The sequence below is a fragment of the Lacerta agilis genome, chromosome 1 (assembly GCF_009819535.1).
Source record: "Lacerta agilis isolate rLacAgi1 chromosome 1, rLacAgi1.pri, whole genome shotgun sequence".
In the NCBI taxonomy this organism is placed as follows: domain Eukaryota; kingdom Metazoa; phylum Chordata; class Lepidosauria; order Squamata; family Lacertidae; genus Lacerta; species Lacerta agilis.
In genome coordinates this window covers 46,227,342-46,240,796 of record NC_046312.1, presented here as the reverse complement: position 1 = coordinate 46,240,796, position 13,455 = coordinate 46,227,342, and the positions used below count along the sequence as shown (strand labels likewise).

Genomic DNA, 13,455 nt, shown 5'->3' with positions numbered 1-13,455 from the left:
TTGATTCAACATGTATCTCCCCAGAAGATGAATGCAATAATTACCTATAAATAAAGAAATTTGTTCCCTACAGTAGCCAGCACAGCAACTTTCCTAATAGAACTCAATATACAAAAATCTTCCTGCACTGTACATAACTTTACCTTTGCTGAATATAGCTAAGTTTAATATGGATCAGTACGTGGGGTGGGGTGGGGTGGGAGTGTAAGATCCATCCCTGAAACTACTGCTCCCCCCCCTTTTAATATTTTTACTGTGAGGCTTAGGCAACTTTCTAGGTTTTAGCTTGTGGAATTTGTAAAAATGGCAAATCCAGATGATGGGTGAACAGCAGCAAAGAATGACATAACATAACAGCTGAGAGAGACTGGCGTGGGAAAATGAAATGCTTTACCCTGAGGTTTTGAGCATAGTGTGCAGAGGCGTTTGAATTTGCACTGACAGTTTCAAATCTCTTTTGTTTCTTCCTCAAGCTTTAAGGGACATAAGCATATGTAATTCAAGCATTCCACTCCCTCACAATCACCACATCCAATATGCTTAATACTATTGTATTCTCTCCTAAGGGAAGAATTTTATGTAATAGCTCATAGTAACACTTATAATACATTTACAGAAAACTCAGTTTTCCGAGTGTTGCGCTTTATGTAACTAAAATGACACCATGCACACACCTGAGAGAATGCTGTGATCAGGCCTGGAGGAATTGAAAGGTTTGCAGAAGTACAAAGCAGGGTGAGAGGAGCCCAAAACGGCTCAGTTGGGACTGAGCATTTTGGCTTGCCAATGAGTACTGGCTGACTGTTGGATTTAGGGGAGAGAGGAACAGGATGAAGTATCCTGAAAGAAGAAAGTGTTGGCAGGCTAAAACCCTGAACAGAAACAGTCCACACTGCGATTCTGCTGAGCTCAGTCGGTTAGAGTGTGGTGCTGATAACACCAAAGTTGCAGGATCAATCCCAGTATGGGACAGCTGTATAGACTAGATGATCCTCAGGGTCTCTTCCAACTCTGCAATTCTATGCTTCTATGCTAGTCTTCAGAAATGCTATTTGGGACTTCCATGTCCTAAGTCTCTCCTTATGTACAGACAAGAAAGAAAATTCTTCCTTTTCCTTTTCTAAATGATGAATAAGTAAATATGATTTTGCAGTGGGAACTGTTTTATAATACAAGAAATAAGGATGAGGGGGGGGGAGATATTTGTAAACAGGATTGGTTGCAGGATCCTGTCAAGTTAGAATATTGGAAGTTAAAGCGTTTGTTATTGTCAACCACTGAAGTTTGTTTCTTCTTTCAAATGAAAAGAGAGAATCTCATCAATTCTTTTAGGTTGTGGTTTTCTGCAACTCCTAATCTTAGCCTCTCTCTGCCACTATAAAACAACCAGCTGTCTTCCCACCTCCACAGAGTCTGTGAAACCTGATCATTTTACTCAGGGTTGGTGCATCTAGTAGATCATCTGGCTAGGATTCAGAACAGCTGGATAATTTCTTTCCTTTTTCCTTTTGGTTCTTTAGTAGACAAGAGCCTAAGTACTGGCTTGAGGCCTCTCACTGAAGGGTTTCAAAACAAAATGGAATCCACATGAACCCACTGACGCCAGGAGTTGAGATTCCCTAATGCAAAACATGTTGTGATGACAGTGAACCTGCATGCCACTTCCAAAGATCCTGAAATTAAAAACAAACATAATGTGATAGACCTGGTAGAGAATTCTAATTACTGTTCTTAATACTAAATCTAGAGCTCACATTATTTTCAGGGTGGAGCTTGGCTTAGATCTTTTGTTGTTTAGAAAAGCCTCATTAAGTCTCACTGGTTATACCGGGGGGTGGGGGGGTGGGAATCTACGAAAAAGTAATTTTTCTAGCAAATATTTCTATTCACATATTTGTTTAGGATTGTGATTTAAATGGAGAAGAGTGAACTAAAGTTAAAACATTTTCAAGAGCAACCAAAAATATGGGGGTATCCAACAAATGCATACTCAGTGTAGACCCACTGAAGCTCATGGACTTAAGTTACTCAAGTTACATTTGCCATCGCCCAGTGGGTGTATTTTTTAAAAAAATAAACATTGAGAGTCCCTGGGTGCAAGCAAAATGCTGCATTCTACACTAGCTGAAGCTTCTGGACCATTTTCAAGGGCAGCCCCACATAGAGTACATTGCAATAATTCAAATGCAAGGTCACCATAGCATGCAATATATATAAAATACTTTAAAATTGTCTAGTAGCACCTTAAAGACCAACTAAGTTTGTTCTTGGTATAAGTTTTCGTGTGCATGTACACTTCTTCAGATACCAGGTATCAGTGTGCATGCACACGAAGCTTATACCAAGAACAAACTTAGTTGGTCTCTAAGGTACTACTGGACAATTTCTTTATTTTTTTTGTATATAGTTCGACTGCGTCAGACCAACATGGCTACCTACCTGAATCTAGAACCATAGCATACATTACTTATAGCAGGCTTTCCTGGTCCAGGAATTGCCAAAGCAGGCAGACTGAGTGGAGCTGGAAATAGGCATTCCTTGCCACTGAAGACATCTGGACCTCCAGTTACAATTGTGGATCAGATAGTTATATCAGCCTACATTTGGGGAAGTGCTACCCCATCCAAAACAGGCTGTCTTCCTAATCCCTCCACCCAAAAAGCCTGTACTTTAGGGTTACCAGACGTCCCCGGTTCATGGGGACAGTCCCCGGATTTGCAAATCTGTCACCAGACAAATGATGTCCCCGGAATGTCCCCAGATTTGCAAATCTGTCCCCAGGAAATGTGGCAGTGGCAGCCTCAGCAGCCCGGAGCCAGCCTGTTAGCGCAGTTGGCTCTGGCTGGCTTCAGGAGCTGCTCGCTGCCGTGGCGCCCACCATTCTTCCTGCACCACGGCAGCGAGCAGTGAGCAGCTCCTGAAGCCAGCCAGAGCCAACTGCACTACTAGCCTAGCCCCTCCTAGGCAACACCTGCCCACTCGTGACTCCTGAGCCTCCCCTGATCTGTCAAAACAAAGGGGGAAGGAGATCGGGGAAGGCTCAGGAGTCACGGGCAGGTGGCGCGCCGTTGCCCAGTTTTTAAAAAAACTCTGTGCATTTATATTTCACAGGGTGCGAAAGAAGGCCTTTGCACCTTTACACAATATGCATGTGTGCTTGGGCCCAGGGTCTTTTGCCTAACCTCCCTACTACTGACTCCCTGTTGCTGCCAAAAAAAAAAAAGTGTCCCCGGATTAATTTAAAAAAAATCTGATAACCATACAGTGTACCTTCATCTTACTGGGATTCACTCGTAGTGAATAAGCCCATCACTGCTTATCTACTACCTCATATCTATCAGCATATCTGCTACCTCATCTGATTCAGGTGGAAAGGAGAGGAATAGCTGTTGGTCATCAGCACATTTATACTACTTTGCTCCTAATCCCCAGAAATCATGAAGATCCGTGAATGGGTCAGGCTTTTCCAGGGTTTATCAAGCTGCTTCGGTATGGGCAAAAGTCATATGTTGGGGAGGGCCCATAACTCAATAGTAGAGCATCTATTTTGTATGCAGAAGGAACCAAGCTCAATCCCTGGCATCTCCAGGTAGGGCTGTATGAAACCGGAGAAACATTGCCAACCCATGAAAAAGTACTGAGCTAGATGTACCAATGACTCAGTATAAGGCAGCTTCCTATGTTCCTTCCTATCTATAAAATGAGCTAGATTCTGCCCTTCAATTCATCCAAAGAGCACTGTGGATTGTCTGGTGAGCAAGTGATGTAGAGAAAGAATTTCTCTCCAAATTCAGTTTATTTGAACAGTATGCGCATCTTTGTATTATTATCCACTACCCCCCACTGTGTTTTATTTTTCACAAGCCAATGCATTGCAGAGTGATTAGTTATATGTCATTTTTTTAAATTTATATGTGGCACTGGCATACATGTTTGAATAGATTCCTCATACCCCCCAAAACTTTGTTTATTAGTTCCTCATGGATCAGCAATGAAGCATGCACCATGTCCTGGGTACGGAATGCACCTTGGCCGGCTAGTCCAGGGAATGAGATCATCCCTTTGGACATCAAAACTATCAAGCGTACTTCCTAATCTGAAACAATACTGCAGAATGGGGAGAAGGGAGAGTGTGAGGCAAAAACGTGTGAAGGGCACCACATGCATGGAGACATGTTTTATTTAGCTCTCTTTAAAAACTCCTGCACTGCAGCCATTCAATTAATTTTGATTAGCATTGCGCCTCTGGTTTGTTTGTTCTTTTAACTTCAGTTTAAATCTATTGATACATTTATTGATTTAATTTCCATGAACTTTCACATGAGGGAAACCAATAATTCTGAAGGAAAAAAGCACGCCCCCCTAAAAAATAATAATGTATGCATATCTTGTTCCAAGCACTATCTTAAAAGTGGTGTTGCCTCCTGTGTCAGAGAAGGGGCAGTGCTTCATCTAAGGTGGTGCCCACCAGTTGTTGTTTTTTTAAGAGGGTCAAATGAAGAGCCCCACTGCAAAGACTACAGGATTTTGTTCTCACAATGGCTAACCAAATGCCTGTAGAAAGCCCCAAAGCAGGACTCAATAGTCTTCTGTTAATGATCTCCAAAAACTGGTATTCAGACACATACTGTCATTTTATGGCAATGATAGTTTAACTATGTGAAGAAGTACTAATCTTTTGTCCTGAATCTTACAGCAGTCACCCTGGTACTAGTATTATGAGAGAGACAGAAAAACTAATATCTACCCCCCTTTTCTAAATTGTGCATAATTTTATATACCTCTACCATGTCCGCCACTACTTGCCATTTTTTAAAACTAAAAAGCCCTAAATGTTGTAATTAGGGCCAACATATTGGTGTGGTGGTTGTTTTGTGGATTGGGGAACAGAGGGGGCAGGGCTTATTCGGGTCTCTAGAAAATGTCAGTAAAGTTAAAGATGGGATAAGGCAAGGGATATGTGTGATAAAATACACTATTAATCTTCTTTCATGGTCTTTTAAAAATTCATTTCACAGTTGAAATAATAGAATAATTTTTAAGCAACATATTTGAGCTCCTATCTCTCTCCCTGCTATTTCCGATTTCCTGCCCCTGAGACATCTGTTGTCTCCTGGTGTTTGGTGCTAAAAGAAGCAAAATGTCTGGCTCTTAACTGCCATTGAACTCTCCTGGGGACCTCCTCAGTTTCCTCCACAGTACACATTGCCGCTTCCTGATTTACTTCCCTCTATTTTATACAACATGCAGAGATTGCAGAAGGGGTATAGTGTTTCTCTTCTAAATAGAAACCTTCCCTGCAAGGGTCTCTTCCCACCCACCCCCAGTTGCCCTGTAAAAGGGAGGTTGCTCTACCCCAAAATAGCTGTCTTGCACTAAAGCAATGTAAAGCATATATGTGAGCAGCTCAAAGGGTCACACAAATAGTCCTGCCAGCAGTTGTCAAGGCAGGTGCTGCTGCAGCCTGGTACCACAAGTGTTTCCCCCCAGAAATAAGGAAAGAGTAATTTATGTGCCTGCACTCTTTCTAACCACTGTGCCCCCTGAACCTGCCTCCACTGCTCACTCAGCCTACCTGTTGACATAAGTGGGAGTCCTGGGTGTGTACAGGAATGCAGAGGGCAATCATATATTTCCTTCGCTTGCATGCTAAGTTTAACTGTTTCCTAGCCACGTCCGCGCCTGGATCACAATTTTCATGATGTGATGTGAGAGTTGATAGAGGTACAGAAATAAGAACTTTTTCTTCTTTCTAAGTTTTAGCTATAAGTATCCTAGCTGCTGCACAAGCATACAAAAGAATGCTTCTCCTATTTTCAGGAAAATTTTCAGGGACCATATTCAGTAAAAATATTTCAAGTTTTTTTTTTCCCAAATATGATTTTCAACATTTTTTAATGTTCTCATATATAATACTCCAAAATTCATAAATCTTTGTGCATTTCCACCAACAATGGAAATAAGTACCTAATTTATCATGACATTTCCAACACTTACCCGAATTTGTTCTATATATTTTTGCTAACTTTTCCAGAACATGCTGTAAATTTCATGCTCACCTTCCATAATATGTCCCACTGTTCCCTATATATCGGTCTCCCTAAATATTGTGCCCACTTTATCATTATGCATTTCACTTCTTCACCTTTTAGCTCCCATTCTAATAAAAAATTATATATTTTCGATAGTGGTTTGTTCGAATTTTCTAATAAGAGTTCTTGTAATTTTGATTTTTTTTCCCATAAACCCAATTTCCTTATGTTTTTTAAATATATTCTGTATCTGATGATAGTGCAGCCAGCTTGTGCATTGATGTTTAATTTGCTAATTCGATTTCAACACTAATTGATCGTTTTCTTTCACTAACAGATCTTGGTACGTCATCCATTTTTCTTCCCTGTTTCTACTATTCGTCACCGTCATCTCTAATGGTGACGCTGTGGGGGATCCTTTAAATAGGAGTGAGAATTAACAAAATTTGAAAATCTAATAGTTTGCAAAAAGAAATTTTGAGAAAACTATGTCATATTATTATGCTTTTGGATATAACCAGGAAAAAAACATATCAAAGTGACTGGGAAAGAGAGCCAAGACAAACCACTTAATAAGAAGCATGGAAATGGATTTGAAACGTGTGCCTCAACAGACTTTATGTACGAATGTGAAATAGAGGGTTGTTGTTTTTAATTGACATACATCTGGTAGGTAACCCATGCATGACTTGTCATATACCTCGGGTTACAAACACTTGGGGTTACAAACTCCGCTAACCGGAAGTAGTACCTCGGGTTGAGGTACTTTGCCCCAGGATGAGAACGGAAATTGCGTGCCAGCGGCGCGGCAGCAGCGGAAGGCCCCATTAGCGAAAGCATGCCTCAGGTTAAGACGGTTTCAGGTTAAGAACAGACCTCCGGAACGAATTAAGTTCGTTCCCAAGGTACCACTGTATACAGTAGAGCAGTCAACATTTTCTGGAGGTGCAGCTCAGAAAAATACTAGCATGCTTATCTTTTCTGGTTATGTTTTAAAATAAAAATAATTGGAAAATCAGAAAAAATGATATAGAAGTTATACAGGATATGATTAACTAGAAGATGCAACTGATCATATTGTTTTGGCATGTTAATACCGGTACTTGGTCTTATCAGTTGCTGATAATATACTAAGGAGTAAACTGTACACAAATCCAGAATGGAGTCCCTAAAAACTGTTGGATGGCGTCTTGTACACCCCTTTCCAGCATGTCTCTGTTTGAATCTGGCCTTTCCCAGCCTCTCTTTTCCTTGATGGCCCAGGTCATTCCTCTTTTACGGGATGCATGCACTGGTTTGTCTGATATGACATGGAAAGTACATGCAGCTGTCTTATACTCCCTGCAAGACATGGTAAATGATTGCCAGTGTTGTTTTTAATTCTTGTATAAGCAGCTGTCAATAATAAGCACGTACGATATAATATGAATACATCTTATCTCTCCTTTTTGGTTTTTCACTCTAGTGTTATCTTGGAACATGCATGGACTTAAAATATGAAAATTCATTTCACTTCAGTTACAAGCATGTGATATCAATGCTTCTGTCTTCTTTATTCTAGGCTCTAGAAATGGAGACTCTGGCTACGTGACGGCAGCATTAGGGAATACTTGGAGTCATAGTGTGAATACAAGACTCATCTTGCAGTATCTGGATTCACAGACAAGACAGGTGAGGCACCAGGGGAAGCAATGTTACTCCCACAGTAAATGTATATATATGACAGAACATTCTGCTCAGAGAAGGTACTCTAATTTGCAGTTCTCATGTTTTAGTAGATACAAGTGAGAGTCCTATAATAAGAAGGAAGGAGGGGCAAAACATTTTATTTCTTTGCTTCACCTTCCTCCTCTCTACTGGGGAATCTATACAGGGGTTGACTTCAGAAAAAGCTTCCTCTGACCTTAGTTTCTGCTATGACCTGTCATTGAACTCCCCTTCTTCAGGGATCGAAGTCAAGGACTCAAAGCCAGAGGATGAAATTCCACAAGACAAGCCTGTGGTGCTGGTGCCCTTCTGGCCCCAATGATATCACATAGAACCACAGTACAACCACAGTCTACCTCTCTCCTTTGGAGTAAAAGGAGTGGCTCCTTTAACTGAAGATGTGTCTTTCATTGAAGGCAGAGCTTGCAGTTGGAACAGAACTGGTCTGCCTATATAGTACATAATCTGCAGTCTAGGTCAACTGTTGGTAACATCTGATATCTGATATCTATATTACTCAGACTGAGCCAGGCACAAGGCAGTTGTGCCTTGCTATTGCCACTGTAGCAGTTAAGGCAACTGATGTCAAGACATAAGAACATAAAGTAGCCTGCTGGATCAGGCCAGTGGCCCAGCTAATGCAACACCCTGTTTCTCAACCAGGTGGCCTGTGGGAAACCAGGGCAGAATGTGAGCACAAGAGCATTCTTCTCCCGTGGGTTCCAGCTATGGTATTTTGAAGCACTGCTGCCCTCCAACTGTGGAGGTAGAGCTTGGTCATCATGTCTAGTAGCCACTGATGACAGTTAGGTGTCTCTGAAAAAATTCCCCATCACCTGCAATTGTTTTGATGAGGGGGGGGGGGGAGAGGATCAGCCTGCCTTTGTTCTCCTGTGGTCACTTCTTTTCCCCTGGCTGCCAGGGACTCTTTTCGGCTGCCAGGGACTCTAGATGGCTTGATGAAAGCTCATTGCCATCATCCAAGCATTTGAGGTGGGGAGATATGGAGGTCATTCCAACCTCTCACTATTTTTTCAATGGTCTTAATCGTTGGTAGATATCCTATCTTGCCTTGCCATGCTTCTTGGTGTGGCCCACACAGAGGCAACACATGGATGAATTCTTTACTGAAGAGGTAGTTGCACATATGCCATGGGTAGAAATGTAATGCATGCATCTATATCTGGGAAAGGATCTTCAGACATGTCTGGAAACATGTCTGCTAGCTTTTAGAAATAGCTGCATGTGTTATGTTGCTATTGCAAGATTTTCATGCATCTTAAGACATAAGTATGCGGTAAAGTTGTTTCTCCAGTACATTCCCATGGCTAGTAGTACTCTCTGCAGTTTGAGAAAAACAGTTGAATTACCTATGCTCTTGGACCTTCGATTTTCAAAAGTGTTTCTGGAATTTATTTTAGTGCCTTAAGATTTAGCTTATTAGTTTAGAAGGTGAAATTTTGGGGTTATTATAGCATATGTAGGCATAGACTACTGGGAATATGAGCACTTTCTTATTGTTCGTGTACTTCTATGTCAAACATCCGTTTACATTTTAAGAAGTAAATGTTTATATTTCTGTTGGTTTTGGTGAATAGGGTTTTATCATCTCCATGTGCAAACGCTGCTTTCTCTTTCCTCTCATAGTAAACAACTCCCAGGAATTAAAACAGACCAAACACCCACTATTTTAATTGACAGATCACATGTTTTTCAAGTGAAATGTTTAAAAACATTTTACTCTGGGGGTGGTTGTTGAGGGGTGTTTTGTTTTTTCCAAACAGTGAGACAAAGTGCAAGAACACACTTTTCAGCAAACCTGATTTCATTTTCATCTTTTTTCATGTGCGTGGTTGAGCTCTCTGTCATTGAATACAGTTTTTCAAATGGCTTACAATCTAAACTGTAGCCCAAGCTCTGTTAATGTCATTTTTATGCTCACTACCAAAATTGCACAATATACTTTACTATTTTGTGATTTAGACCCTTGCTTATAGAACCTTCAGGGGAGCCTTCAGCCTCAGATGTTTTGTTCCTACATCTAGTTCCTTTCATAGAATGGCTGCTTACTACCTGAGATCCTGTGGAAGGTTAGCATAGGCCAGATATGGCCATACTTGGCCCTCCAGATGTTTTGGGACCACAGTTGCCATCATCCCTGAGCACTGGTCCTATTAGCTAGAGATGATGGGAGTTGTAGTCCCAAAACATCTGGAGGGCTAAGTTTGGCCATGCCCGGCATAGGCAAAACAGAGAGCTGGATTTGGTAAATGTGTGAACTGACCAGCAATGGCTATTTCGGTGTTCATATGTACTTTATGGGGGAAAGCTTTGAAAAGACAAATCTGTCTTGTTTTTCTTGTGTAATAGATACACATACAAAATTGTGGGGGCATGGAGATTAATAATCCTGTGTTTTCATTTGTTGCTTGTGAAATTTATTCTTAAAAAAATATTTGAGATTAGAGCAAAATGTTGTCAGCAGATGTTACAGGTCTGATTACAGCTGTCTGATTAGCAGTCTTCTGCTCTCGGTACAATATTGAGATGTGTTGTAAGACCAAACATAAGATTTCCCTAGCCTACTGATTCCAGACATCACTTCCCCAGTGTTCTTTGTTAGACACCAGCTGGTTTTACCCTACTCTGATTAGTGCGATATAAATAGCATTCCACCATTCTGACTGTCACACAAACACCAACTTGACTGGTGCTAGCAGGGATGGCTTATGTTAAAACCTAAAAATGAAGCTACAATAGTCTTTCAGCAAAGTCTGACTCTGAATATCTGAAAGGTTTTCCACTGAAAAATTACGTTTTTTCGCCTAATGATTCTTCAGCTCTTCTTATATATTTATTCAACTGCAGGAGAGACACATTCTTTATTGTATAAGTGCTTACAGATGTTTCAACATTTTTCTAAAACGAAAAAGCCCCCCAATGTCCCAAATGTTAGTGTTGCCCTGTGTTAATAATAGTGTTTGATAGTGTTGCAGTGTTACAAATCAAAATAGCTAGGAATGAGAGGGGAGATAGTAGCACTCATTCTTAAAGAAGTTAAAGCAAGTTTGTAAAAGCAAACAAGAAAGACTAAAGAAGTGCGGGGGGAGGGTAAATAATAACTTTATAATCCAAGTTCTTTAATGATGACACTTTATTATATATGTGAATATTTAGATGCCTATTTTCCACATGCTACTATCTGATGCAGGAAATGAAGACATTGCAAGAAAGGAAATGGAAGTAATCATTGACCAGAGGATCTGAAATGCTCTGGTTAGATTTTAGTAGTATGAGATGAATGCTCCCTTGTGGCCTAAGTATCTCATGTGGATGGTGGTAGATATGTAAACGTTTTCTGGAGAACATTTTGCTCAACCCTATAAAATATATAGGTTTAGAATGGCTAATGTTGTCTGCAGTTACTATGACACTCACCATGTGTGAGGATGATACACAATGAGTTCAGTGCTGGTATGAAGTTTAACAAAATGTACTGCTAGTCTTTACAAATATCTGTTTCTTCTCTTTATGCATGATAATGCTGAAATTTGCATACTATTTCAAGTTATGTGTACATTTTTATGCTTTTAATGCAGTAAAGTAGGAATAGACTTGATAAGAAATTGCATATATGTAAAGTTTCTCAAAACTTCAGGTTTTTTAAAAGGAAAAAAAACCACTTTCTCCTTTACTTCAGAATGTCTGTTATGAACAGATCAGTAACTTTTGCCAGCAAAACTTTAATTAGAAACTTCAGTGTTCCCTTCCTGATCAGTTTACTTTCTACCCTTGTACACTGTTCTTAATTTGGTTTCCTTTTCCTTTCACTGTGAATTGAAATACTACTGGACATTCAGTGTCTAGAAGCAGGCATGGATTTTACTAATTGTGCAACTTTTGTGTTTTGTTTTCTCTTTGAAGATTTAATTCCCCAATGTTCTATTCAGTTTGTTATTATTCCATCAAAATATACTAATTGTTTGTCCTTAAAAGGAGGGGGCTAGATCTACAAGTAAAAACAGCTTCCCCTGTTATGAGTTTCTTTGCTGCAGCTGTTTCGTAGTTCTTTCAGAAAGAAGTGGGACTTCATTTTCTCTCAATATTTTTATAGCAGCATGCATAACAGTAAAGCTCTGATAAATAAGATAATTATGTTAATCAGAGTAATATTAAAATCCTGATACATTTCAAACAATATGTATTCATTCCTCATTTCTTTGAGTATAGGAAGTTTCAGGAGAGCTGTCGTTTTTTGCCAGCCAGCTGCACAAATTCAAACTTCGTTTTTCCTTCACTGGTTTACATTCACATGCCAAACAGTTTTTTGGGGGGGAAGGGGGGGGTTCTTCAGCCACATGTACACACGAGCAGAATGCTGGTTTCAGCCCCTATATCTGCAGGTAAGTATAACCTATATTCTTGGCTACAGGAACATCAACTGGCCATCAATGTTCATTTATCAAACACTTTTGTTTCTTAAGGTACACAAAAGCCTTGGAGAGAAGCTACTTTTGTGTATCTAAGAGGCAGCAATATTTAAAATAGCTATTTTATGTTTGTGTGAAAATACAAATATTATCTCTACCCTGGAAACCTAAGCAGTATGATTTGTTGCAAAGGACTGACCCAATTCTAGTCCAATTTTGAACACACTGATTGAACAAGTGGCTTAAAGTGCTATTGTGCCCCTTCCCAATATCCACAAAGAGGCTGTTTGATTATTTTCCAGTTTGAAATTGTTGGGAGTAACAAATGACAATATGATGGCCCTTGTGAGCTTCTTATTTCCGTGAGGAACTGGGCTTCACATGGTCCTAAGGCTTTCCCTCTGTCTGTCTGCCAGCCATGGGAGTCTGACACGGCACATAGTGGCTAGTTAAGCCAGCTAACCATGTGGAGGCCCCAGCAGGTCTCCCCTTTGAGAAAGGCTCACTATCTCAACATTTGAGAAGCACTGGCCTCAGAAATTATTGCATGGAAGAAAGGAAGAAGCTAGGAGACTGACCTAAAGTGCTCAGCCATTGCTGCAAATCCATCTGCACAGTATGTTGATTTACGCTGCTATTGTTTATCAGGACTCAGACCTCCTAATGGACATGTGTGGGATGTATATGTAAAGCAAACACTGTCGGGGCACTGCAGGCTAGTTGGATTTATGTCCCACTTCTCTTCAGAAGGGCTTTTATGGAGGAGCAAATGTTTACATTATTTTAGACTTGTCTTTGACTTTAATCCATTACGCACTCAGATATCAGTGGACAGTTCTGTCTAAGAACTGGATTAGAAATGACACTAAATAAAATGGAAACATAATACAGTGGCATTATGGTTTTATTCACTTTTCTCAGTTTCCCCCCAGAAATCTCTGTGTTAACTTAATGTGCAGTTTATATTGGTTTGGGACTTGATGTGTTTTGTCCCCAACAGAGTAACCAAAGGTTTTCTATAACTATCCCAGTCTGATACATGCTAAAAAGCGATATTCTAGACTTCCAAGGCCCAATGATGACCTGAGACTTATCAGTATGGATTCAACTGAACAGTTGCACTAGTGGGAGCACAATGGGACTTCTCCCTCTGTCCTCCTTCATGCCTCCTGAACGCCCCCACCAATAGACTCTGGCGGGTTGGGAAACCCACCTCGAACAGCATGTGGGGTGAGGAGAGGGGAGATTGTTCCATCTGGAAAGTAGAAATGTTTACACTGACAGAA

The 13,455-nt window shown here is 40.4% G+C and overlaps 1 protein-coding gene across 6 annotated transcripts in view; it reads left to right on the top strand.

Annotated features, from left to right (window-relative positions):
• The window catches only part of RAD51B (RAD51 paralog B), a 233,628-nt gene that overhangs the window by 148,353 nt on the left and 71,820 nt on the right, over positions 1 to 13,455 (top strand). For 2 of the 6 annotated variants that reach the window (XM_033147123.1, XM_033147131.1), the window contains exon 9: positions 7,594 to 7,703. The exons of the other annotated variants lie outside the window; for them this stretch is intronic. In XM_033147123.1, the coding sequence (XP_033003014.1) occupies positions 7,594 to 7,703 (110 nt within the window). The remainder of the gene's footprint in view (positions 1 to 7,593; positions 7,704 to 13,455) is intronic. 6 annotated transcript variants of the gene reach the window in all.